Below are 26,465 nucleotides of genomic sequence, written 5' to 3'. Positions count from 1 at the left end.
CCCACACTCTACCGGAAGAGGGAGGACCCTCTGAAACTCATGGGTTTGTGGGAGTCAGTCCTCCAGTCTGTTGTTGATTTCAGGCTTTAGCTATGGAAGCCCATTATGAGATACTGAGTCATAATTGACATAATGAATCTTGTGTTTTTCTCTTTTATTAACATATTTATTTCTTCTCCACGGTTGATTAACGCAATACAAAGTGTAAACCACCAATTAAGTGTTATATGATAATACTTCCTGTGGTAAAAACAATACTCATAAAGATTTGGTACACAGAGGACATTTCCCTTTGGACTGTTTAACAATGATGAAATACTGCAACAGTACGTACTTTGTAAGGGCAACTGCAGTCTGTACTGAAAGTAAAAAAATAAAGTGTGTGATTTAGAATGCAGCTTGGATGTCTGATAGCTCAAAAGGTAGAGGTCAAACATTTCCAGAGGCAGGCAGAGTGGTTACATTTTGAGTCGTGCCAAAAATGCGTCCATTTAACAATAAAGCTTTGAACAATGACAAAAAAAAGAAACACACACCACTGTATGACATTCAGGGACTTCAATGGAAATAGTGAAATAATGACAAAAGAAGAGACTACTACTGAGAACTAATGTAAACTTTCAACAATTACCTGACAATTAGATACTTATAACATTAACAATGGCTGACATCTAGCTTATTTAGCTTCAGAGTCCGAGTATTGTACATGGTGGCTCATTGTCACACTGATGTGGCTTACTGGGACACTTAGAGTGGAGCCTCAATTAATGTTATTAGTAAGTGATTTTCTTACTCTTGACGAGTTGACAAGTTGAAAAGTCTGCTGTGAAAAAAGTCTGTCTCTTCAAGCCCATGCAGTCCAGAGAGGACAACTAATTAGCTAGTCAATTGAAATCACCTGTGTGGGTGTACCATGGGCGTTCAGGGCCATTAACAAAGGCTTTATATATCAAAACACATTGGTAGATTTGTTGCTTGTTGTTAAAAATGAAACAAAGATAAATCATGACCCTTTTTTATTATCATTAGAGTGACACTTTTCTCTCCTAATGTCTTTCGGGAAAACAATACATATTCCTTGAAGCATGGCACCCAGATGAAATGTATAGAAAGTGTTTCCTTTCATGACTTGCATGTAGCTGTGTCAGGAGTAAATGTGAGTACATAGCGGTCACATGTGACTCAATTTTGGATTGCTGGATCTGTCAGTAATGATTGTTCCACCATAAATAATTTATAAAGCATACATGTAGAGGAACATTAATGAACATAATGCAAACAGTATCACTAAGGTTTCATAAGTACTGACTTGAATATTTTTTTCAACTTAGTGCAGAAATGACTGTAGTCTGACACTACTATGTGAGTGGGTTTTTACACCAGTGTAGAAGTGTCCTCTTTTTTGAAGCAACATTTTTGTGAATCAAGGTGCAGCTCCCAAAGCACAGAGTGAGGCACAACACATACAGTTGTGGCCGAGGTCATGTACACACCCATGTTACCTTGAAGTGAACCCAAAGTGCAAAGACATTAAACCCAAATATGCTGGGCTGAGCGAGGTACAGGCTGTACTGCACTGACAGGAGGCTAAACAAATGTACAGCAAAATATTGATTTGATTGCAAAGAAGTGTAGAAAAGTTAATTTGGTATGTGAAATACTCAGACTTATATAATTCTATGACAGCCTAATATTGGAAAGCTTTACCTACCATATTATTTATGTCATCAGTAAATCCACACTGACTCACTGTAATGTGCAATCTCTAACCACAATAATGTGGCCCCATTGCATTGTCACTGAGATTTTGACTTTTCAAGATTCAAAAAGTAGCCTTAAAAAGCCCAGACACAATGTAGTCTGAGGCTCTTCCATCAACGAGGCCTGCTCCATCATTGTTAAAAAACCAACAGGGAATACTTTCCCCATTCTTCACATCCCTGCTGAAGTCCTTCTGCCAGTGTCTGTGTAGGAGATAATGAAAAAAAACATGATGAGGTGAGAATATGCAAAAGGAAATACTCTTTTATCTTGCATGCATTATGTGTGTGTGTGTGTGTGTGTGTGTGTGTTTAAAATTGATGAGGCATGTTCACCTGGTCACGTTGAGTATTTGTCCCTTCACGTACATGGTGGCATCTAATTTCTCCTGGACCTCACCTGGACGCAGGTCTGTCACCTCAAACCCAACCCCGTGGTAGAACTGACCTGGAGAAAGATATTTTTTAGAGTTATTCAAAATTAGGAATCAGTTACGCAATCAATGCATCACTATATGACACTTTCTCACAGTCCTTTACCTAGCAGACCATGAACAGAGGCAGACAAGTGGTGGCTGTCCAGGGTGTAGAACCCTAGGTAGTCTTGTTGGTCGTGGCGTCTCTTCCAAACCTTCGTGTGTCTGATGACCATAAATCTAACCGAGTGCCTCAGCGTCACTGTCAGTTCGCAGTTCTTAGTTAACCTGAAGTCCATACTGGAGAAAAAACAAAAAATGTTACCTATTAAATAATTATACAAATCATTTAGTTTAATTCATGTGTTTGCAAAGCAGTGTTACTTACTTTGTTTCTTTGATAGAGGCCGTATCAGACCACAGCAGCTTGATCTGTTTGCCCTCGTAGAAGACGATGATGTCCTGAGTGCTCACCTCGAGCCTCAGCCCCAGCTTCTGGTGGATGATACCAAAACGGCCAAAGTAGGTGTCGATGTTACCATCCTGAACGACTTTCTTCTTGCCAATAATTTGGCCGTTCACCACAAAGCCTGATAATAATGACAGGTTTGAGTTATTTTTCTTCCATTCTCAACGTTTCTCACAAATAAAGAGTCTTCTTTTTTAGTAAACTCAGGGCTGACCTGATTTTGGGTCTCTAACCAGGTTGAAAATGGTTCCTGGTTTGTCGTTGATGTTGAAGCACAGAGCGTCATCTCTATCTGGCAGCTCGATCATGAAGTGAGGATCTCCGTCCACTGCAAAAGCATCGTTAAAATATAATGTCGGACAGTCAAACTCAAGTGGGTTTGCCGCCCTGATTTCTTCAGTATGAAATACGAACATTCATATGTGATGGATCCAAAAACAGCTGGTGTAAAAAAACAGAAACAAAATAGAAAACAAACCAAAATAGAATAAATACATGCAACAGGTGTCATATCATTGGATCTGATATGGCTGATATGGCTGTAATGACTTTATTTTAGATAGAATAAAACACATAATTCCTGTGTTCGTTGAGTCTGGTCTTGTATGGACCAAGAAAAAATAATGTAATAGAGGATTTAAGTACAGTGACCTGAACGACGAACACATACATATGTTAGAATGATATAATAGTTAGACTACTGCTGCATTAACGGCTTACCATCTGATTGGCTACTGCCACCACGGGAGCTGCCACCACGGAAACTGCTACCACGGGAGCTGCTACCACGGGAGCTGCTACCACGGGAACTGCTACCACTGGAACTGCTAATATGGGAACTGCCACCACGGGAACTGCTAATACGGGAACTGGCGGCACTGGAACCACCGCCGCCGGAACCTGTTATCAAAAACAATAAAAGCATACTTCAGTTGTTCAGCCCAAAACGAGATTCATAAATGGGAATGTCCTGGTGAAATAAAGGTTTAATAAGGTATTCCACATAATTAAGTTAAAAGAGAGTGTCGTACCACTGGTTCTCTCTGCTTTCTGTCGCTGGTCTGTGAAACAGGGCAACAATTAGAAAAACACGCAACTCATTACATTACATTACAGTCATTTAGCAGACGATTTAGCAGGCGCCTTTTTTTTAACACATAGTTGTCTTTGGCATGTTCTACTTACTGACTCAACAAGTTTCTAATTATGTGACAATATGCTATACATTTGAAAGAAATAACATAATCACGATCGACTATTTCTTCTAATCAGCTTCTAACTAATTAAACGTGGCCTGTTGCATTTCCCTCACCCTCAGTCAGTTTATCAGCGATGAGAGGGCCGACTGGTCCGTCCTCAGTTTCAGGCTTGGTGACCACCATGGAGGTGAGAGGGGTGACAAAGTTGTATCGCAGGGACAAGTCCAGTACCTTGGCTGTTGCATTGTCTTTCTCTTGCTGAGTACCAATGTCACTGGGAGATCGAAGAGGAAGAGAGAGCAGAGCAGTTGATTGTTTAATAATGACATATAACGCACATGATGTGCTATAAAAAGCACATTATGTCAGAGTTCATGCAGAAGCCTGCTTCAAATCTTGGTGCAGGTACAAACAAAGATGGCAGACAGCATTCAGAAGAACAAACCGGTTCTCCAGTAGCTGTTGGATGGTGAGGTAGGCCCACAGACGCTCTGAGAAATCCCCAAAGATGTACTCCTGGTCTGGGTAGATCACATCCAAGTTTACCACACTGGCCTTTCCCTGCACCTGGAAGTTTTCCTTCGGCTAATAAAAGAGCAGAAAGATGAGAAATTTAATTTATTAAATTTAGTATTACTGATGGGAGGAAATAACATAATTTGATATCAAGGCTAAGAGTCTACTAAACCTTTTCAAACGTTTACTTAATGTAGGAACATAGATACGCTCCCTTTAGTAGGTGTAATGTTCACTATGTTTACCATCTTAGTTTCGCATGTTATCAGACTAACATTTGCAAATTAGTAAGAAGTACGACTGAGGTTGATAGGAATATCAAATAGTTTTGCGGGTAATTAGTCATAAACCAAAATATTGGACAAATTTTAATTTTGACCTGATGATAAGTTAAGGGACCAAGTCAGGAGGATTAATCCTCTGAGGACCATGACTGCATAATTACATGGCAATCTTCTCAAATTGTTGTTGAGATTTTTCAGTGAACATCCCTTAAGGATCAGTAAAATAGGACCATCATGTCATCATGATTTGATCCCTACTGAGGCCCTGAGATAGCATAGAAGAAACTGAAAATGCTAAAGTAATAATACGTAGACTGAGACAATCTACTAAAGTTCAATTGGTTCACAATATCATTCTCATTATTAAATATTAAGAAACAGGAACTGTCTAATATGAGAGCAAGTGCACATATTGTTTATTCATCACCATGACCAGATAGTGTCTTACTCATGCTTTAATTTACATATTGTTGTCCTTTTCTCACCCCCTGGGCGAACACCTCCACCAGGAAGTTATCCATGTCACTGTCCGTCAGCCGACCGGCCACCACGATCTCTGAGCCGTTAAACAACTGGCTGTAGTTGTTTTTGGTCAAGAAGCCCACTGCTTGGTCAGGATAACGCAGGTCTACCTCCAAGAGCAGAGGGCTGGCCACCTCCTCATAGAAACCCTGGAACAAAGACACACTCCAAATCATGTCTCTTTCCTTGGATATGCAAACACACACATACACACACATATACATATATATATACTATATGTACAGTGTATATGTGTATGTATATATTATACTATTAGTTCCAAACAGGCATGGACTTTATGTTTGCTGTAAATACCTTACCTGGAGTTGAACAGCTGCATCTGAACCCTCAAAGATCCTGCGGGCTACTCCTTTGTTTTGTCTGGACATCACATCCAGGAAGGAGTAATCCACATCATTTCCAAATCCAAGAGAGAACAAAGTCATCTTCCCTCCAATAGCAGAGCCCACATTCTCCTGAATCTTCTTCAGGTTGGACTCCCCTACATGTACACAAGCAGGCACACAAGTGTTATGTGTGAGCATATAATGACAGCAAGACTTAAGTTACTTCTAAGGTTTTTCAAACTTTGATTTCTATTGTGTATCAAATTGCTGCATTCACAAATCTGTAGGGGATTCAGCACACTAAAGGTTTGTCTGAATTCACAGACAACGTTTTAATCTTAAAAAGATCTTCCTCAGGTCTTTCTTTACAAACAGAAAGAAACCAGAAAAGATAAAACCCTTTTGACTACTTTCTGACACATCTACTTATCAAAATGTTGATGCACAGTGCACAGAACCACAACTTTTTTTATATCAGAGCAAGCTACATGTCAGACTTGTTTTAAGCTCTTGTACTTAATCTACATGTAGTGAACTCTGATGTTTTAGAATGGAATATTAAAATCTTAACTTAAAATGAAGACATTTACCGCTGTTTGGCATCCCATCAGTCAGTAAAATAATCATGTCCGCACTCCTCTCTGGAAGGTTCTTGTCTCGTCTTTCTCTCTCCAGCATGCTCACTGCCCTCAGTACAGCGTCATTGATATTGGTGCCTGAAAGGTAACAATACAATGAGCAGATTAACATGGACTTTTGTTGAGAAACATCATCATAGAGGACATAACTACAAAACAATTCCTCAATGTGTTCTTTAAAGGAATAGTTCATTTTTTTCCGTTTTCTTGCGGCGCATTAGATGAGAAGTTCCATACGACTCTCATTTCAGTCCACTAAATATGAAGCTACAGCCAGTCGGCGGTTTTCTTAGCTTAGCATAAAGACCGGAAGTATGGGGGAAGCCAGGCTGGATCCAAAGTGAGAAAATACAATTATCTGCACTTCTAAAAAAAATAATACATTGTATCGTGTTTGTTTACTCAATACAAAAACAAAGAGTAAATACGACAATTCAACTTCCTGGAGTCTCTGCTTGCTTCAGGGCACTCCTTCCTTTTTCAGACCCTGCTTTAATCACCTCTTCCTTGCTCTGCATTCAGCTATTAACCTTAGTAATACAGGATGTGTGTATCGTAGGTTTATAATGTCGTGTGAATAGGCATTTGACATTAAGACTGAAATCAAATGAAAAGATGACAAATTGTAAAATTAGGAAGTGCACAAAAACATGGCATAAAAGTTGCTACCATTTGCTTTCCTCTTACTTCCATTGTCTCTTAGTTTCCTGATGTAGGCAATGGCTTTCTCCACATTTCCCTTTGTTGCTTTGGTAAGAGAGTCCTTCCAGGTGGTAATTTCATCATCAAACAGGATCAGAGCAAAGTGGTCCTCTTCGTGGAGGTCTTTCAGAATGGCCACCAGTGCATCGCGGGTCTGCAAAGGTTCCCAAATCCACACATGAAGATGTGCATAGTGATGTATACAGTATGTGGCTTACCGACACAAAAAGTATTTCACCTGTGCCATCTTTGTTCCACTCATTGATCCGCTCCTGTCAATCACAAACGCCACATTCTTTGGGACTCTGGGCAGGTCAGGTGGAGCAAAGAAGTGCACAAAGTATCCGTTCACAATCTGAAGGGAAATACAGAATATGATTAAGACTATTATGGAAATATAACACAAGGGCACAGCTATGCTCGCCTTTAAACGGCTAGGCAAGTAAAACGAAGATCAGAAGTAAAATACTAAGCAAAGTCTTTGCTGGCCGCTGACCTGAAGTTCCCCAAGGCCCTCTCTTCGTTTCACATCGTACTTGATGATGAAATCTCCATCAATTATGGTGCCTTCACATCCTGGACATTTCCTCTGCTGCTCCAGTGTTGGTGAGAAAGAGATGTGTGCCTGAGAGACAAAGAGATTCATTTCAGTTGACATTATAGGACTCATCATATATTCTAACAAAACCATCATAAAGTTCTTATAAGTCTATAAACAGCAGGATAGAAATCTTTCTAACCCTTTACCTTTGTGTCTGTGACGGTTTTCTCCACCAGGGGGAGCAGCTCATTGGAGAGGAAGGTTGCAGTGGCCTCAACAAAAGCAATGCCCTGGGGCTCATAGATGTTTGTCACAATCTGTCTCCACACACACGCACACAAACACACACACACACACACACACACACACACACACACACACGCAAAAGTTATCCCTGAGGCAGATCAATTGTGGAGTCATTGTCATGTAAAGTCTCATTAATGTTGACACAAGTTCCTCCTCACACTATGCATTCCTAACACTGGACACACATTTCAGCTCCTCCTGAACAGTATGTCATTATTAAGAAAACTGAATGAGGAAAGCGTGTCCCACCTGAAACTCCTGCACTGGTTGTTTGGGTTTAACTCGAGTCAGAATCTCATACTGGCCCAGTTTCCTCTGAAGGAGCTCCTCGTAGGTCAGAATGAAAGTCACGTTGCTTTTGGCTGCGATGTTGACAGACACTGAAAACTTCTCCATCGTCCTCCCAGAAGCTCTGTAATAATGTTCATGTGTTACTTTAATGTGTTGTTCACACCAACACAGGTTCAGAGCCCTCTGTAACATATTTCAGTCCGACTCACTTGACCAGTCCAGCAGTGTGTCCAGAGGAAACAGCCTTCTCATACTGTTTCTTGGCTTTCTCTTTCTCCTTCACCTCCCCAACATACACCTCCCCATCAATTTCCCTGTGAGGAACAAAGACACTTGTCAAAAGGTGAAGATAGGCAGGATCTATTCCAATCGTCAAAAGTACTATATTCTGACTGACATGCTGAAGTTGACGATGAAGGCCGTCTTGGGCAGGTCCACTTCAAAGAAGATTTCCTGTGAGGAGTTTGCCTTGTTCAGAGCCCTGGAGGTCATGACGGTGTGGGCGAAACGAGACATCACCGTGCAGTCCACTTTCACACTGAACACCTCCACCATCTGAAAGGAGGGACAGTTTCACATTCTGCCTCATTCATTGTCATTCTTCAACTGTCCACTAGATGCCCTCAGACTTTTCCACCACCCCCACCCACCTGTTTCCACTTTCCCTTCTCAGCCTCGACATCATTGAAGTCACAATGTTGCTTTCCATCTAAACCTGTACCTGTCTGCTCCATTCATGTTTCATGGACCCTCATTTGATTCTGTTCAGACTTGCCCCTCATGCCAGTAGGCGTCTGTATTTTCATCACCAAAACTTTCCTGTCTGACTGGTCTGTCTACTTTATCCTCCCCTTGTTGAGATGATTCACAATATGTGACACTTGCTTTCTAAAAAGGTGTCATCAATAATAAATCATACCCACAAAAAAATCTAAAACATATTATAGCAAGACCAGTAGCCAAGAGAACATTCATGTCACAAAACCCAGAGAGGTCACTTTAATGTAAACACAACAAGTTGAAACGTTTAGAGAAAGGAATAAAGCACAGAGAGACAAATCACTTCCAGCATGTTTATTATCTCAAGCAAAGCAAAGAGAAGAGAGAAATACATGGCAATGGACACGGCAGGGGCAGAGAGCGGAACAAGAGACATCTGGAGGCAATGAGGTTTATAGAAAATGTGGACTTCATTTTGCAAACAGTAACAATACCACGACACTATTAATTTCCCAGTGATACATTAACATGCATGTAGAAATGCCTTGTTGTTAAGAAAGGTCGTACCTCTGTTTTGACTTTAGAATGTTATATGAATATCAAAATTGTTTCCTTACATTCACAGAGCTTGTGCTTCTTTTCTGTAGAAGAAAAAAAAGACAAGTTACGCAGTTTATTTTCAGCAGGATGAAACGAAAATCAGTGTAGGACTTAATTATCCATACCGTTAATAACCTGGGGCCCATGGCTTCTTCGGTCTCCTGGAACACAACATATGACTTAATGGTTATTGGGAAAAGAAAAGCAGGACTGGAGAGAGATGTGCACCAAATATATAACGATTTGCCAACACTACACTTGATTGTACAACATTGTACAAACACTGCATCAGTAGTCTCTATCTGAGGCTTCCATGCTTTTGATATGATCATCAAAGTTGCCTCTCTATTTCACAAGACGTCTTTTAGAGCAAGTGTTTTGAGTAGATTATGCAAGCAAGGTGTTGCCCCAGAATCAGACAAAAAAATTGAGACAGGCATGGGAAAAGAGTTTTGGATGTAAAGGTCACACACCAATCAAGCTGGCAGGAATAAACAGGTATAGCGGCAGGCTGGTTGCAACATGAAGAAGCTGGTGGACTGGTTTTAATACAAACCGTGGAAGCATATAGGCGGGCAGGTGGCAGAGGCAGAAAAACTCCATGGGGACAACTAATGGAGTTATGAGTTATGACAAGGTCTGAAATGACAGGACATTGTTAGTTAAAGAAACTGAAGCATAGGAGGCCACAAGAAGAGAGGAAGAGCAGCAAACATCACAATGACACACCTCCTTCTTGGTCGAAATGCATTATTTCTTGCAGCTGCATTGCATTCTGGTCTATTAAGGAAAAAAATGTGCATCTCTGCCGCGTCTTTAATGGGTTTCTTATTGCGAGATTGTCGATTAAATAGTTTTTCAGCCTCACCGATGACTTTTGAAACACAAGAGTTTAGACGGTGCTGTGATGTATTAACAATAGTATGAAAGGAGCCAATAACGCACTTCTTCCCTCGTCGACTCTTTGATTTGACCTTCTCACGTTATATAGCGGCATCTCGGTCTTCACAGCAGCTTTGTTCGTAAAACAAGCTGTTGTTGCAGGATTACCACAATCCCTACAGCGCACAGCCACAGTAGCCTATAAGTCGGGATATTTCTGGTCTAATAATGTCTATATTTATTTACAGTAAAAGATAAAAATGCAAATACCGGATGTGGCCTATTTCAGTTTTTCGCTCTGCAAAGTCCTGCGAGGTGTGTGCCTCGGCCACTTTTGGCTCATGCGCACAATGAAGAAAATTGAAAAAAAACACTGTATTTCTCAAAACAAATGTAAAGCATAAATTAGAGGTGAACACTGCACACACTTGGCAGGAGAGCACCAAGTCATGCAGGAATAATTTTAAAGATGAGGCCTATAATGAAGCTGCTGTGACGGCCAAGGCCACTAGAGTCAACTGTGGATCAATAGCGTTATTGTATCTCTCATACAGTGCATCACATGATCACTGTCTAAACTTTCATGTTTAAAAAACGGACAAAAAGTTGTTTCACTAACTTAATGAAGGAAACCTTATTGACGTGCACTTCTCTCATACTAAGGTAATAACAGGTCATAGTCCATCTGACATCACTGATGAGCCTGGTTATTATCTCAGATAAAATGTTGCTTCATTTTTCCCCTTCTTCTTCTTCAGAGCAGCCTGCGCATGCGTAGAGTGGAGAAACGGTCCAAAACAAGTGAAAAAAACCCGAATTAAGATTATTTTTTTAAATTATAAGTATATAAAACAAAAACAAAGAAACACGCAATCAATCTCATTTTTTTTAAAGACTACAAACCCGAAAAAAACTGCAATAGATAATTAAATAATTATTATTATTTGTTTTTTTTCGTTTCCTGATTAAACTAAATAGCCTCATTGAAAGATATACTTAAACAGTCTTTTTTCCCCGGGAAAACACTTTCTGCTGGCAGACACGCTCTGCACTTCATTTGCGTGCCTGTGGATTTAGATCAACTCTTACAACTGAAGTTACAGGGTCTTATAAACTGTGTATGGACTGATCGCTTGCTGACCACAGAAAATAACAAAACAGACATGCGTTTGCATGTAAACGCTGCACACGTTAAATACCTGTGAGAGAGCATTTCTGCGAGAAACGACCAGGGCTCCCCGGGCCTGAGCTGGAAGCCAGACGCAGACACAAATCCACAGCAGCATGGCTCTCCACAGCGCAGGCATGGTTGGGAAACAGTGTCGCATCTGCCCCGGGGAAGGCTGAATAAAAAATGTGTGGAGGGAATTCGAGGCATGTGGGGATAAAGTCTTCGGTCTTCCCGTAAGAGTTTTACTCCACCCACACTCTGCCGGAGGAGGGGCCCTCTGCAGCTCTTGTTTTTGTTTGAGTCAGTGTTTCCCGTAAACAAACTGAAATGATGCTCCCCCCAGTCAAGAATTGTTCATCGTTGATTTCAGGATGTACCTGTGTGTGTGTGTGTGTGTGTGTGTGTGTGTTTAGCCGACCACATGTGTTGCATGCTTTGACGTCACGTAAATCAAGGTGATTTGTCTTTCATAAATGTATTTATTCCTTATGCTGAGGTCTAAATACGTTGGATTACAGCTTCACAAACTGTCAACCCACAATTACGGTGTATTTCCTGCAGTAAACAACACTCAGTCATTTGGAATTTTCTTTTTGGACGTGAAGAAATGTTGCATAAAAAAAAACAAGCGTAAATTCAGTCAGGAAGACTATCTTTACACTTATTTTCATTCATAGTCTCTCTCTCTCTCTCTCTCTCTCTCTGTGATTACTCTATCAGCTCATTGTGGGCGTTCACTTTAAGTTAACCAACCAGACTCTGCACAGTTTGCTTAATTAAAGCCAATCACATCTTAGCTGTCAAACTTTAAAAAGTGTTCTCCTCTCTGCTGCTGTCAGTTGTCATTTCAGCTCATATCAGATGAGACCCTCCTCCACCCCAGTCACCTCCAGTCAGCATCACAGTCCTGCTCCTCATTCATCATCAGATTGCAGCAACTCCCTTCATCACCACCACCACCACCACCAGTGTCTGGACTCCAGGGGGGATTAGGCCTTATCTGACCTCAGCATCCCTACCCTCGGCTATATTACTTCAGGATGGAGTCCAATGGCCAAAGACTTTGCACTGTTCATATTTTATGCATGTATAATAAATCATTGTTAAATTCTAATAAATTCCCCCCTGATTGAAATATATTTGGCATCATGTGGTTTAGGAGTCCTACAGTAGACCTCACAGTCATCAGAGTTGCACTGCTTGGAAACACTTTGGATCCCACTTTATATCTTTGCTCCTGACATTAGCAAACTCCTTGACTGTACCAATTCAGTAAAGCCAGATGTGCCAGCGTCATCATAATGGTTTTTATTGGACATTCCCAAAAATGACAAACATTAACGATCTTATCTGTTGTGCTGGACAATGTTGGGAACTATGAAACACTGAGATGAAATGAATAAGTCCAGCCTGAGTCCATCGCAAAGAACTGTCACATTTATTGTAGTACAAGTGATTCAGCTCACTCAGTTCCTCTCACTGATTTGGAACAGTGTTACTTACGATTTTTTTATAATTCCAGCAACTACAGTGATAGAAACTGTGAAATTGTCGATGCAATACTGTGAATGAAGCCTGCTTGCCTTTGGGTACAAGATGTCAGAGCATTCATGGTTGTAAGTACAGACAGATTTGAATATTTATTGTATGAATTCAAGTTAATTACTTCTGTGGTAGGCATGGATGCCTAACCTGTTTTTAAACTGTTTTAAAAAGGCCTGACACAACGTAGTCCGTTGCTTCTCCGTCGATGAGGCCGGTTCCATTGCTGTGAACGAACCAGCAGGGAACGTTTTCTCCTCTCTTCACATCCCTCCTGAAGTCTCTCTGCCAGCCTCTGTGGACCGAGACAGAAACGTCACACAGACCCAGTTATTCATTTAGGACACACATTGCATGCAAACTCTTCCACGCTGAGATGGGGCACATGTATCTGTGCATGTAGGTGTAGTATACCTGGTCACGTTGAGCTCCTGTCCTTTCACATACATGGTGGCGTCCGGTTTCTCTGGGACTTCACCTGGACGCAGGTCTGACACCTCATATTCAACCCCGTGGTAGAACTGACCTGGAGGACAAACCGCCATTTAAAGTAAATATCATTTTAGAATCAAATCATTCAGGCCCTGTAATTCTCCACCAGTAAATGCAAACTATCTGTTATACTGTATCCCTCTGTTTATACTATATGAAACATGAATCATGTAGACAATTGTTTGATTATGTCTTCGGTTTAGTAACTTCTTTAAACCATATCTTGTTTAGAAAATCCTTTAAAAAATCATCAAATCTGACAAATCCCGACGGGAAATTCCTCCTGTGAGTGTTTGTGAAGTAAAGTAAATCTAGTCCTGTTTTGTACAATTTTAAGGTCTCACATAGGGAAACTGTCCAGTTTAATTTGAAGCCACAAATAAAAACAATGTTCTTATTTCTGTAAAGCAGAGGGGAGCTGCAGATTTAGATGGCAGATTCTTTCACTTTTCTTATTTTATATTTTTCCTAAGTGGGTGCACGATGAGGTGGACTTCTGTCTGGGCTGGAACTACAATGTGCAATTGTCAAATGTTCACGATTATAACTTGCCACATGTACTATTTACAAAGCGAACTATAAAATTAAGTACTCCGCTTAGCCTCTAAGTAAGTCAACATCGGGCCAATCCCCAAACAAAGTGACAGATATAACAGCAATCCATCCAAGGAATTCAGAAATGCAATCCACATCACTTGTTTTGACCTGCTATTCAATTTTAAAACATGCAATCTATGTGTGTCATGTTGTACCTAGCAGGCCGTGAACAGTCGGGGGCAGGAGGTGGCTGTCCAGGGTGTAGAAACCCAAGTAGTCCTGGTGGTACGGGTGCTTCGCCCACACTTTGTGTAGCAGGATGACAAACTTGACCGAATCCTTTAGAGTTACTGTTAGGCTGCGATCCTTGGTCAAGAAAAGATCCACGCTGGAGGAGAAATAAGGGGAAGGAGATGACAACTATTCATCTTGAACTGGATTTTAGTTTTCACATGTAGAGAGATAGCTCTCTTTGACTTCCTTACTTGGGTCCTTTGACTGAAGCTGTATCAGACCACAGCAATTTGACCTGTTTGCCGTCCTGGAACACTGAGATGTCCTGAGTGCTCACCTCCAGCCTCACCCCCAGAGTCCGGTGGACGATGCCAAAACGGCAAAAGTAGGTGTTAACTTTACCATCAGGAGCAATCTTCTTGTCTCCGATGATTTGGCCATTGACCAAAATACCTGAGGAAACAACGTGGGATTCAGTCACTCACTTTTTAACTGCTTGGTATGATTTACCAACACATAAGTGTCCAAAATCCCAGACTACAAGGAGTCCACATATGTAGTGAAAAGTCAAGGGGTAAAAAAGTCATGATGATAATCAGGACTCAAGGCTGACCTTGTGTTGGGTCTCTGACCAGGTTGAAAATGGTTCCTGGTTTATCGTCGATATTGAAACACAGTGCGTCGTCTCGGTCAGGGAGCTCTATCATGAAATGAGGATCTCCATCCACTGCGGGTGACACCAGTAGAATGACAGTAACAAACACAATGGAGGTTAGTTTGTTCTGCTGATGACAACATGTCAACAAGACTAACAGTCTACAGTCACGCTAGCTGCTCTGTGAGGCTGCACATATAGACACAGTGGTGCTTCTTGCTAAAAAAAACAGCATGTTAGTAAACATCAACATACTAATACACGGATGTTTAGCAGGTGTAATGTTTATCATGTTCACCATTTTAGTTTAGCACGTTAGCATGCGCTAATCAGAAAATACAGTTGAATTTGATGGGAATGTCATTTGTTTTGCAGGTGTTTGGTCATAAACTATGGTATTTGGATCTATCAAGTATGAGATATTTCACTCCATAGGTACAGATTTTGACCTGATGATGGCGCTAATTAAAAGGTCAGGGATCACCAAAGTCATCAGGACTCATGCTCTGAGGACCATGAACGTCTGCAATAAATTTCTTGGCAATCTATCTAATGTCTGTCGTGACAAACTGACAGACATCGCCATCCCCAGAGCCATGCAGCTGCCATTGCTTAAAGTGTACTTACCTAAATATGTGGGTGTTGCCGGGCGATAATACAAAGGGGGTGCATTCATAGGAGGTCGATATCGATGTGCTAGAAAAAGGAACAATTCAATTTAAAATTGAAAGCAATACGGTGAATTGACTTAATCCCAGAATTATATTTTTATGCTATATGGTTACAAAAAAAACTGTCTTACACATTCTCTCTGCCGCTTGTCTTTGCTCTGTCAAAAAACAACAACAGATGGACAAGTTGAATAAATAATATGTTGAAAACATGAATAAAATAGTCAGTACTGCTTGTGAATGTATTACAGCATTGCTTTTCAGAGAAAAAGCTTGACGGCAGCCATGATCAGGAAAGCCTGCAGAGTTATCACTTTTGAAACCCTCTCTTTCCTCCCTCACCCTCAGTCAGTTTATCAGCGATGAGAGGGCTGCCTGGTCCCTCCTCAGTATCAGGCTTGGTGACCACCATGGAGGTAAGGGGGGTGACGAAGCTGTAATGCAGAGACATGTCCAGGGCCTTGGCTGTGGCGTTGGCTTTCTCGTCTGGGGCTCCACTCTTGCTGCAAGAAGGAAAATGTACCGAAGTTGCCACATATGACACTGACATTCAGAAAACCACAACGGAATCTATGAATTAACAATACAAGATTAATCATGGGCCCTCAGTTGGTGGGGAGTAGCACAGTGCCCAAAAAGTATCATTAACAAGGTGGTCATGTGACCAATGGGAAACAAAGATGTCAGGTGAATCCAGGTATCAGCTTAAGTGAAATTACTGAATAACAGACCTCTTCTCCAGTAGTTGCTGGATGGTGAGGTACGCCCATAGACGCTCTGTGAAATCCCCAAAGATGTACTCCTCATTTGGGTACATCACGTCCCAGTCCAAAGCACTGGCCTGGCCCTGCACCGTGAAGTCCTGCTCAAACTATAGGGCAGAAAAAAAAAGGATTTCTAAATAAACAGAGTAATAAACACACGTTCTCCCTCCAACTCAGCATTGTCTCTAAATTTCTGCCATTTCCTTCTCCTCACCCCTTGGCCGAACACTTCCACCATGAAGTTGCCCAGGTCATTGTCCATCAGCCGACCGGCCACCACGATCTCTGAGCCGTTATACAACTGGGTGTAGTGGTTGGTAGTCAGGGAGTCCACTGCGTTGTCAGGATAACGCAGATCCACCTCTGAAAGTAGAGGACTGGCCACCTCCTCAAAGAAACCCTGGAACAAATGCAGACATACATTGAATTACATGTATTTGTAAAACATTTTAATATAACTATAGTTTTTATTATAATTGTATCTAAAATAGTTTTTTACACAATTGTAGAAGAATGTGACATTTATAGACTGCTGCAAGGATGACATGTTGGCCAACCAATGAAGTAAGCATCGCACTGGTTCCCTTGACAAAAAGTCAATGTGATTTTTGGATTGCATTTTGGATTTCTGCAGAAAATAAGCTCAGTGGCAAACCCAAGGTCACGATACTTACACGCTTTGTTCAGCAAGATAACTTTCACAAATGAACCCAGTTTTTACGATTTTTGAAGGGTGAATACAATCAGCAGAATCAAAAAGCTAACGTTAGCCTTTAAACAAACTACACCACGGTCGTATGATTTCGAGAATACATAATTTGGCTGTGAAGGAGGACTAGTCGGTGTGATAGTGTTTAGTAGTCCCATTCAGCCACCTGTTAGCAACTGCCTTTTTTAAGACACGTAAAAGCTTCAACATTCAAAAGAGGGTTATTTACTGACGTATTTTATTTCGCAGAACAAAACATTAAAATATCCTCAGCTTGTGTTAACCACAGACCTTATTTGAGGCATATAATAAAAAACCCATTACAAAATAGAAAAGGTGAGCTAAAAGGAATTGCTTTAGGGTTTTAGGACACATTCCTGCAGCACTCTATCTCTATACATTAGCTGGTATTTTTTACATTTAACAAAAATCTTAAAGAATTGGTTTGAAAATATATTCATAGCCTTGAGGCTCCACCTGAAGTTGAAGGACTGCATCTGAACCCTCAAAGATTCTGCGGGCCACTCCCTTGTTTTGTTTGCTCATCACATCCAGGAAGGAGTAATCCACATCGTTTCCAAATCCAAGAGAGAACAGAGACATGTTTCCTCCGATGGCAGACTGAACATTCTCCTGAATCCTCTTCAGGTTGGACTCCCCTACATGTACACAAGCAGGCACACAAGTGTTATGTGTGAGCATATAATGACAGCATGCAGTTTAAACAAGACTTAAGTTACTCAACTTACTCAACTTAAGGTTTTTCAAACTTTGATTTATATTGTGTATCAAATTGCTGCATTCACAAATCTGTAGGGGATTCAGCACACTAAAGGTTTGTGTTAATTCACTTTTTTTTTAGTTCAACTTTTCAATCTTAAAAGGATCTTCCTCAGGTCCTCAGAATGAACATTTCTCTGGATGGACGGGAGGGAAGTCTCTCCTTCAAACGCACAGATACAACATGCGGGAATTGAATGCTAAATAGAAAGTACATAAATCAAATGTGCACTCACACAAATATACAGTGGGTCCTACAGTATGTACACACTCTGCATGCTCACCAGAATTTGGCATTCCATCAGTCAGTAAAATAATCATATCGACGCTCCTCTCTGGAAGCTTCTCCTCCCGCCTGTCTTTGACCAGCATGTCCACGGCTCTCAACACTGCACTATTAATATTGGTTCCTTGAAGGAAAACACACAACAAATCATAAAATGTTTAGTATGAGAGTGTATTTCTATCATTTAAGGAGTGTAGATGACATTTAGCATTAAAGTTGTAAGACTTATTTTTCTATTAACCTCCATTGTCGAATATCTTTCTGACATAATTCATGCCTTCAGCCACCATTTCCTTTGTTGCTTTGGTGAGTGATTCCTTCCAATATTCAATCCTGTCATCAAACTGGATGAGGGCAAAGTGGTCCTCTTCGTGGAGTTCTTGGAGGATGGTCAGCAATGCCTGTCGTGTCTGCAAGGAAGGTCAGAGGTCAAAATGTGTGCATGCGGGCCTCAATAAATCGGTGACACATTAACTGTCGGAACGGTCTCTCACCTGTGCCATCTTTGTTCCACTCATTGACCCGCTCCTGTCAATCACAAACGCCACATTCTTTGGGACTCTGGGCAGGTCAGGGGGAGCAAAGAAGTGCACAAAGTATCCGTTCACAATCTGAAGGGATGAGAAACAATGAAGAGCAGTAATGTACACGAAAGAATGAAAAGGCAAAAACTGCAAGAATTTCCCCCTCTAAAATGTTGTTGATTCATTTCACATTTGTCAATTTCTCAATTTTATTATACAACTCAGCCTCCAGAAAAACAACATTACAGTGAATCTGCATAGTTTTACATGTGAAGCCTGATTCAAATGTGCATTCATCAGCAGATACTGAGTATTTAGTGACAGCTGACCTGAACGTCCCCGAGGCTGTTTGCTCGCTTCACGTCATACTTGATGACAAAATCTCCGTCGATGAGCGTTCCATCACAACCTGGACACTTCCTCTGCTCCTCCATAGTTGGCGAGAAAGAGATGTGTGCCTGACAAAGGGATAGCGATACGACTAGTTTAGCTTACTCTTGTTTATTAGATCAATCATTTTATTGAATGTGGAGAAAAATAAGTGAGGATCTGCAAGACGGATCAGAGTCAACTTCTTTAATAAGGCCTGTTGTATCGTGTACCTTGTTGTCTGAGACTGTTTTCTTCACCAGGGGGAGCAGCTCATTGGAGAGGAAGGTTGCATGGGCATCCACATAAGAAATGCCCTGAGGCTCATAGATGTTTGTCACAATCTGTCTCCACACACACAGAGAGAGAGAGAGAGAGAGAGAGAGAGAGAGAGAGAGAGAGAGAGAGGCAGGGATCATTTGTAAGGTAAACCATTCAGAATATCTGAAGAGAGATTTGAACATGAACATGGATTCACCTGAAACTCCTGCACCGGTTGTTTGGGTTTAACTCGAATCAGAATCTCATACTGGCCCAGTTTCCTCTGAAGGAGCTCCTCATAGGTCAGAATGAAAGTCACGTTACTTTCAGCTGCGATGTTGACAGACACGGAAAACTTCTCCATCTTCCTCCCAGAGGCCCTGTGATGAAACACAGACACCAATGACAGCCTCTCATGTCAAAACGATCTGCCCTAAGTCAGTGAAAGTTTAGATGCAGTATGCTTTTTTGAATGCGTATTTCATACTGTGTTATGACTCACTTGACCAGTCCAGCGGTCTGTCCAGAGGAAACAGCCTTTTCATACTGTTTCTTGGCTTTCTCTTTCTCCTTCACCTCCCCAACATACACCTCCCCATCAATTTCCCTGTGAGGAACAAAGACACTTGTCAAAAGGTAAAGATAGACAGGATCTATTCCAATCGTCAAAAGTACTATATTCTGACTGACATGCTGAAGTTGACGATGAAGGCCGTCTTGGGCAGGTCCACTTCAAAGAAGATTTCCTGTGAGGAGTTTGCCTTGTTCAGAGCCCTGGAGGTCATGACGGTGTGGGCGAAACGAGACGTCACCGTGCAGTCCACTTTCACGCTGTACACCTCCACCTGAGACAGAAGGACAGGGAGCGATTGAAACACAAGTGAAAGCCTTCTACCACAAGCATTTCACATACAGCAGTTTTACACAATGAAGCACTGTAAGATCTGCTGTGGTTTCAAACTGAACTGCACCTGGGTCCAGTAAACAGCATGCTATCCTGACTGCTGCCAAAGAAAACCATAACACAACTTTGACTTTTTTTTTTTTTTGAAGGGCATTACGTCACTGATTCCACATTGGGAGTGTTGTGTGAGAGCGATTCAGTGAGTCAACCTGGGTGCTGTATCCAGGGATAGTGTGGCAATTTGAAAACTAAACTCCTTTTCAGTTAATTTAGTTATTCTCAATCGTTGTATTGACAGTATTATGACCTGTTTATCAATCTGCCGGAGAAGCACCGATATATTGATTAATAGTTTATCATTCTTCCCTTATCTTTTTCTGTTCTGCTCTTTTTTTTTATTTGCATACCGTTACCCTTACAGGATAAATAAAGTTGCATTGAACTGAATATTTCTAATCACATCAACACATACAAACAATACTAACGGATTGTTTTCTTACCGTGGCCTCAGCCGTACTTCTTTTCTGTAACAAAGAAAAAAGAAAAGGGAGATTGTTCTTACAGTTGGAAAATCAAGACTGCGCAAATCTGGCAATTTTATCGGCCACTGTTGCATCATGCTACCAAATAATATGAATTATCAACATAGCCTCGTTTATTTTTTCACATATTTCACACTTTGGAACAACATTTATAGTTTCATGTAAAAGGACAGTCCGTCTTTAAATTGTTTCTCACAAGTACCTGCAGTGATTTGGCAGCTCCTCTTGTCTCCTGAAATACAAATACAGCAGATGCCAAGATAAGCATTTCATGAACCAACTTATCACAAAAAACAGCATTACATTCTATGTCGTATATATGTACAAAGAGCAGAAGTTAGAAGGCATAATGTGATAGTAAAACCAAGTAGGATTTAAGTTCCAAACTAGTTTGTGCAGAGATAATTTGGTGAAATCAGGAACCACCGGAGAAAATTAATACTTTCGTATAAAACAATGTGGTTTCCAAATTAGGCTCAGAAAAGGTCAGTGTGTGAAGTTACCTGCAGAGCTTCATGGCCCCCGGAGATGACCAGAGCCCCCCGGGCCAGGCCGGGCAGCCAGAGGCAGGCGCTGCCCCACAGCAGCAGCAGTGTAACACCCTGCAGTCCAGACATGACTAAACTTCCACTGAACAGCGTCTGACTTCAGTGCTGAGAAAAAAAGCTCTCTGTCCAGGAGGAGGAGGAGGAGGAGGGACAAAAAGTGTGTTTGTGGGTGCATTGACCTGGAGTATTGACCAACAGACCTGAGTTTAAAGTGCAGGAGGCCCTGAAGTGTAAACATTGGTGAAAATATCTGTGCCTGGGCTGAAAAGTGTGTGAATGTTAGTTGGGTTGACACTAAACTTAAACCTAACAAGACGTTTGGCAACATGCAAACACCTAGAGCGTTAGCATCAGTATATATTAGTTATATTATTTAGTTTAGGAAAATACAAACACAGTACAATACGTCACAGCAGTCGGTTCATATTGCAGCAAGACATCTGTGTTGCTGTATCTGTATTTACGATATATGTTGTCTATGTGTTTAAATAACTCTGTCAGTTACAAGATATAGGTTTATAGACATATCACAATGTCTTTTGCTGTTTGTGAACGTTTTTGAAAAATCAGCAGATAGAGACGTGCTGGACTCTGTCACTCAACTTTCCCTGCTTCACTTGTAGAGGACTGTAAGTAAATCAGACAGACTCTTGTGTGTTTTCTGAAGTTAAATTATCCACCCCCAAAATAATGTTTACTGATTAATGGTAGATTTGGCCTATAGGTATAGTGCATGCAGAAGAATCAGACCATTGTGATGTAATACTGGGATGAATAGACTTTTCAAGGAAATCTGTGTGGACCACATTGATTTCACTTGAACAGACACATTTTGACTGCAGGTTTATGCCACTTTGAACCTTTTAAACAAACACTTTTCAATGTAGACGAGCTGTCCTTTGCTCTCCATTTTTGGCGAGTCATCGTCATCAGATGGCACTCTGTTTGGCACTGCGTTTGGCTCGCTTTGTCAAAGGATTCAAGACGGGCACTGGGCAAAACTGACCCGCTCATTTTGTGCCGTATTTCTTAAACTTGATAATCTGCAGCACGGATGTTATAATACAGTGTTAGTGATAGATTCAGAGCTCATCTCACAACAGCAGGTGATTTGGGGCTTTGTTGTTAACCAGGTTGCTTTGAGTATTGGTTTAAACCAGGGGTCACCAACCTTTTTTAAACTGAGAGCTACTTCAAGGGCACCGAGTAGTACGAAGGGCTACTTATTTGATACAAACTTCCTGAATAACAAAGTTGGAAAGATCACCATTTAATAATAATAATATATGTGAAGAGACTGTTTGATCACATGTCAATGTTAATTATTCCTCACAATAATTATTAATAATGATTTCCACAAGAATGATGGTATAGCTACACATACATATTTAAACATGCAACTTTTATTTCTGTTAATCTGTTTCAACATTTGAAAGTCAGAGGTATCACATCTCTGATATTTTTGTATCATCACGTGATCAAAGCCGGTTACTTTTTGCACATAGCGCCTGCTGGTGAAGGATCCAGTGGTAATGTAGAAATTTTGGGAAGTCTGGGTCACCTTTGCATTGCGCAATGAAGCCTGCATGCCGGCCCGTCATCGCGGGAGCCCCGTCTGTTATCACCGACACCAGCTTTTCCAATGGTACCTTTGTCTGCACGAAGAAACTAGTAAAAAGTCTCGTCTATAGCCGAGCGTCTTCGGGCGCCCGCGTTCAAACCTCTAGTCTGGGCCTTTTCGGTCGGATTGCGTTGCCTCGCCTCTACCCCCGCCACCCCTGTGTTGTTGCACTGCGGCCTGTTCCGAGGATTTACAGACCTGACGACGGGGTGCGCTCGCGGTGCGCGTCTGGCGCCAACGGGAAGCGCCCGCCGTTCGGAACCTGAAAACCTAGTGCGGCGGCGTCGTCCTGGCTGTCCGCCGTGCGCCTCCGGGTACCCAACTCTCTTATGACAAGAAATGTTGTAATTTTAAAATCTACACTTCAATTTTTAAACACTTCAATTAAACACTTCAATCATCTCAGCCAGGGCTGGATTAACCCACTAGGGGGCCTGGGGGCAAAAATTTGCTGTGTGCCTCGCCCTGTCTATGTATTTTAAAACCAACAACAACAAATTGTTTGGCCACTTAGATAGAGGTGCTGACTTTGTCCGAACATGACGAATAATATTAAGGTTCAAGCTTACCTAGATTAACCATAAGACTGAGATAAATCTTCCCATTTGCTTGTATGTGTATATGAATGCAAACAGACGCTCTGTGCATTCAGGCCTTATTGTGTTTGTAACCATAATGTTAGCACGTTACAGCACAGTCCTGCATCGACATAGAGATCTTCAAGTTTACTTGATGAGGTTTTACCATTTCCATACAAATTTCCCTCTTTTTGTAGTTTAGTACCAATAAAAAAACAACTTTAAATTTCAATACAGGAGAAATCATTTATTTAGGAAAAATGGTCAGTAAAAAAAAGAAAAAAAGAACAAATAATCAGACAATCTTTGTCAACACATAAAATCTCACATCACATTTACAGTTCAACAGCCACATTACGATCCAACCCACTACATCCGTCTGCAGCACTGTGCAAATGACAAAGTAACTAAACTGTTTGCCTTAACAGGCTTGTCTTAACATACTTTTATGCCAGGCTTGGCATAAAAGTATGCAATGTATCTCTCTTAAATCATCATCTCTTCATTAAGAAAATGTTTGCAATCCATATAATGCAGCATCACCAAGACTGGAGCGTGCTTCTTCAAGTGTTTTTCTTGTATCCTGTGTCTACTTGCTGAACACACTGGCTCCAGGAGCTTTGGCGGCAGCAGGCGTCCCCAGAGCCGTCTCTGACCCCGTCCTCACGCCGCTGAACACAGACGGAGCCACTTTGCCCATACGCTCTGAACGCAGAGGGAGACACACACAACAGTGTCGTCAGAAAGTAGAATGCTTTAAACCTGGTGACTGCTCAGCCTCCACTTGGGTATCATTAAGACAAAAATGGGACAACAAAAATGTCTGCAACAGGTGTTTCTGTTTCATCATCTTGTGGTTAGGATGCAGCTCTCTCGCCAACTGGCTCATTCCCAGTTAAAAAAAATTGGGATTTTCATGTCTTTACAGTAAATACTGCCTCTCAGTTCCTGCTCACATTAACTCTTTCAATCATTCAAACCGAGCCATATTTAAACATTTTGTTGAACTATCTCTTAGTCTGGACAAAGTAGAGGTAACATGTAAACTACATTCTCTCAAGTAGAATTCAAAAAGCAAGTTTGACTTAATAAGCTGCAAACAGTGAATGTTGGCTTTCTATATTGATTCTGACCACACACACATACACACACACACACACACACGCACCCACACAATATTTGTGCGGCTGGGTAAAGTTTAAAGGGCATACAAGAAAATCTATGCAAGTGCAGCAGGGTTGTGCGTGAATGGTGTTAGCATCTGTCAGCAAGAGCACATTGTTAAAGGCAGCTGCAGATTACTTTGGCAATAAGTTAATCAAGAAATAATTAAATACAAAAGCCTAGCACAGGAAATATTTTTCATTAGTCAGCTACTGGATTATGTGGAGAAAACGCTGCAAAAATGCCCGCTGTGTTTCCAGCTTAATCTGTTTTAACAATTTGACAAATCCCACAACAGGCATTACAGTAACACAGCAGTCAGCAACAATACATCCAACCTGGCATAGTAAAAAAAGAGCTGATATCTGCACAGTATTTAGACAGCGTCACATATCTGTGTGTCTCTAAGATGGTATACTTGTAAAATATGAGGATGTGAAGTAACTCAAAATTGACGTAATTTTTGCTGTCAAATAAATGTAAGTGGAGCAGTAGGCGAGCCCCAAACTGTCTGTCGAGGTATTTCACTTGAGCAAAAGTAATTAATTCCACCAGTGATTGTGTAACACACCTCCACATCCCCCGCCTGTTGCAGGGTTAATTATTAGAATTTTCATGAGAGCAGCCAGATGTAAAATGCAAGTGCAGAATGTTTGCTAGCTTTAGCTAGCACTGCTGTGGGTATAGTCGATAACATCAGCTCACCTATAGGAAACTGAAGTTACGTGCTCAACACACAGACTCCAACGGTCGTTTAATGACGATAATGTCTTCACTGGAAGAAAACCGTGTTTTTTAAAATTCTGCTGCAACACACGTTATAGATTTCCCTGGTGGTCTAGTGGTTAGGATTCGGCGCTCTCACCGCCGCGGCCCGGGTTCGATTCCCGGTCAGGGAACGCTTTTGTAACAAACTCATTTAATGTCACGCTAACATAATTAAAAGATTCGCATGAGCCAATGCACCAACGGGCAACTACACAAATGCTTTATTAAATGCATGAATAAATAAATGTTGTTAATCAATTGGAAAATAGATATCTTCAATTCATTTCTACATTTCTATTAATCTACATTTATTTATTTCTGTATTTCTAATAATTTCCAACATTTATTTATTCATTTAATGGCGCATCTAAGTATTTATATATGTATTCATTTCGTCTTCTATTTATTTATTTTGCTTTTTATTCACATCTGACATGGTGTTACACCACATGGGTGTTTTCTAGAGTCAGAGGAAACAGCATTAACAAAAGGCTTTACTCACCACACTCCGCCATGACCTCATAGGTCTTACTCTTGACCTCGCCCTTCAGTCCCAGTTTACTGCGGGCTCCTTTCAGGTCCTCCTCCTTCATCGGGGGACGCTTCTTCTTCTTCATCTCGGCTGGCTGGAGTGAATAACAAAGACGGGAAGGTTATGACTGTTAAGGGTGTTAAGAGGGTCTGTCTCAAAGCACTGTGTTCAATTTCTGTGAATATCAAAACACCATATTTAACCTAATTTACCTGTGACATGGTGATTGAAGTTGGCGTATTGATTCCACAGACACCTCTTTCCAGTGAGATTCGCTGGTTGTTTTCCTAGTGCGTGTCTTTGTCTCCCAGCAAGCCTGACCTTATATATAGTCCTGCTCCAGACCCAGTGAGTCAGTCAGGCCCCCTAACGCTGTTTCCCACTCTGCCTGTTGTCAGAGTGTATTATTAGGTGTGACGTGAGGGATGGTACAGCTGCAATGGGTCTCCCACCTTTTAACGATAAGCTTACAGGCCAACAGCTGATAATTCAGGACACAACATCAGTGACTGCCCCTGGTAAAGATACCACCCCCCTGCAGCTGCAGTAGCTGGGACTCTGCCTGTCCATTGCTACAACTTAATTAAAGTCTTTTGGTGGGGGGGGGGGGGGGGGGGGGG

The 26,465-nt window shown here is 41.3% G+C and overlaps 3 protein-coding genes and 1 non-coding gene across 4 annotated transcripts; 1 reads left to right on the top strand and 3 right to left on the bottom strand.

Moving 5' to 3' along the window:
* Positions 1–148: 148 nt before the first annotated feature.
* LOC116384959 (inter-alpha-trypsin inhibitor heavy chain H3-like) lies at positions 149–11,570 on the bottom strand. The gene is made up of 22 exons (XM_031850058.1): positions 11,393–11,570; positions 9,437–9,472; positions 9,329–9,352; positions 8,389–8,546; positions 8,201–8,305; positions 7,950–8,112; positions 7,601–7,711; positions 7,350–7,478; positions 7,092–7,208; positions 6,839–7,007; positions 6,104–6,229; positions 5,487–5,668; positions 5,130–5,315; positions 4,290–4,429; positions 3,958–4,118; positions 3,677–3,706; positions 3,366–3,545; positions 2,860–2,973; positions 2,565–2,766; positions 2,301–2,476; positions 2,097–2,208; positions 149–1,964 (listed from the first exon to the last, which is right to left on the bottom strand). Exons 1-22 carry the CDS (start codon positions 11,519–11,521, stop codon positions 1,823–1,825), a joined length of 2,892 nt encoding a protein of 963 aa, XP_031705918.1. The 5' UTR covers positions 11,522–11,570; the 3' UTR covers positions 149–1,822.
* Positions 11,571–12,657: 1,087 nt separating this feature from the next.
* Positions 12,658–21,279, bottom strand: LOC116387551 (inter-alpha-trypsin inhibitor heavy chain H3). The gene is made up of 22 exons (XM_031854769.1): positions 21,138–21,279; positions 20,837–20,866; positions 20,593–20,616; positions 19,879–20,033; positions 19,691–19,795; positions 19,406–19,568; positions 19,161–19,271; positions 18,888–19,016; positions 18,529–18,645; positions 18,276–18,444; positions 18,033–18,158; positions 17,446–17,627; positions 16,474–16,659; positions 16,227–16,366; positions 15,838–15,998; positions 15,627–15,653; positions 15,452–15,520; positions 14,783–14,896; positions 14,421–14,622; positions 14,151–14,323; positions 13,321–13,432; positions 12,658–13,201 (listed from the first exon to the last, which is right to left on the bottom strand). Exons 1-22 carry the CDS (start codon positions 21,249–21,251, stop codon positions 13,063–13,065), a joined length of 2,748 nt encoding a protein of 915 aa, XP_031710629.1. The 5' UTR covers positions 21,252–21,279; the 3' UTR covers positions 12,658–13,062.
* Positions 21,280–23,631: 2,352 nt separating this feature from the next.
* Positions 23,632–26,402, bottom strand: mustn1b (musculoskeletal, embryonic nuclear protein 1b). Its single transcript, XM_031846443.1, has 3 exons — positions 26,058–26,402; positions 25,816–25,939; positions 23,632–24,086 (listed from the first exon to the last, which is right to left on the bottom strand). Exons 1-3 carry the CDS (start codon positions 26,064–26,066, stop codon positions 23,971–23,973), a joined length of 249 nt encoding a protein of 82 aa, XP_031702303.1. The 5' UTR covers positions 26,067–26,402; the 3' UTR covers positions 23,632–23,970.
* On the top strand, positions 25,373–25,444 carry trnae-cuc (transfer RNA glutamic acid (anticodon CUC)). Its single transcript has one exon. It is a non-coding gene; the product is annotated as a tRNA-Glu (tRNA).
* Positions 26,403–26,465: the final 63 nt, after the last annotated feature.

Source organism: Anarrhichthys ocellatus, unplaced genomic scaffold, assembly GCF_004355925.1.
Source record: "Anarrhichthys ocellatus isolate YVR2014 unplaced genomic scaffold, GSC_Weel_1.0 scaffold1, whole genome shotgun sequence".
Lineage (NCBI taxonomy): Eukaryota > Metazoa > Chordata > Actinopteri > Perciformes > Anarhichadidae > Anarrhichthys > Anarrhichthys ocellatus.
This window is presented reverse-complemented; position numbering and strand designations above follow the sequence as displayed.

Coding starts and splice junctions, on each gene's coding strand:
- LOC116384959 (XM_031850058.1), bottom strand. CDS start 11,521: ATGCGACACTGTTTCCCAACCATGCCTGCGCTGTGGAGAGCCATGCTG. Junction 7,479..7,600: donor AAACCGTCACAGACACAAAG/GTAAAGGGTTAG, acceptor TTTGTCTCTCAG/GCACACATCTCTTTCTCACC. Junction 6,230..6,838: donor GAAACTAAGAGACAATGGAA/GTAAGAGGAAAG, acceptor GTTACCTTTCAG/GCACCAATATCAATGACGCT.
- LOC116387551 (XM_031854769.1), bottom strand. CDS start 21,251: ATGTCTGGACTGCAGGGTGTTACACTGCTGCTGCTGTGGGGCAGCGCC. Junction 15,654..15,837: donor CGCTGATAAACTGACTGAGG/GTGAGGGAGGAA, acceptor GTTTTTTGACAG/AGCAAAGACAAGCGGCAGAG. Junction 14,897..15,451: donor GGCAACACCCACATATTTAG/GTAAGTACACTT, acceptor TGTCACCCGCAG/TGGATGGAGATCCTCATTTC.
- mustn1b (XM_031846443.1), bottom strand. Junction 24,087..25,815: donor TGAGGTCATGGCGGAGTGTG/GTGAGTAAAGCC, acceptor CTCTGCGTTCAG/AGCGTATGGGCAAAGTGGCT.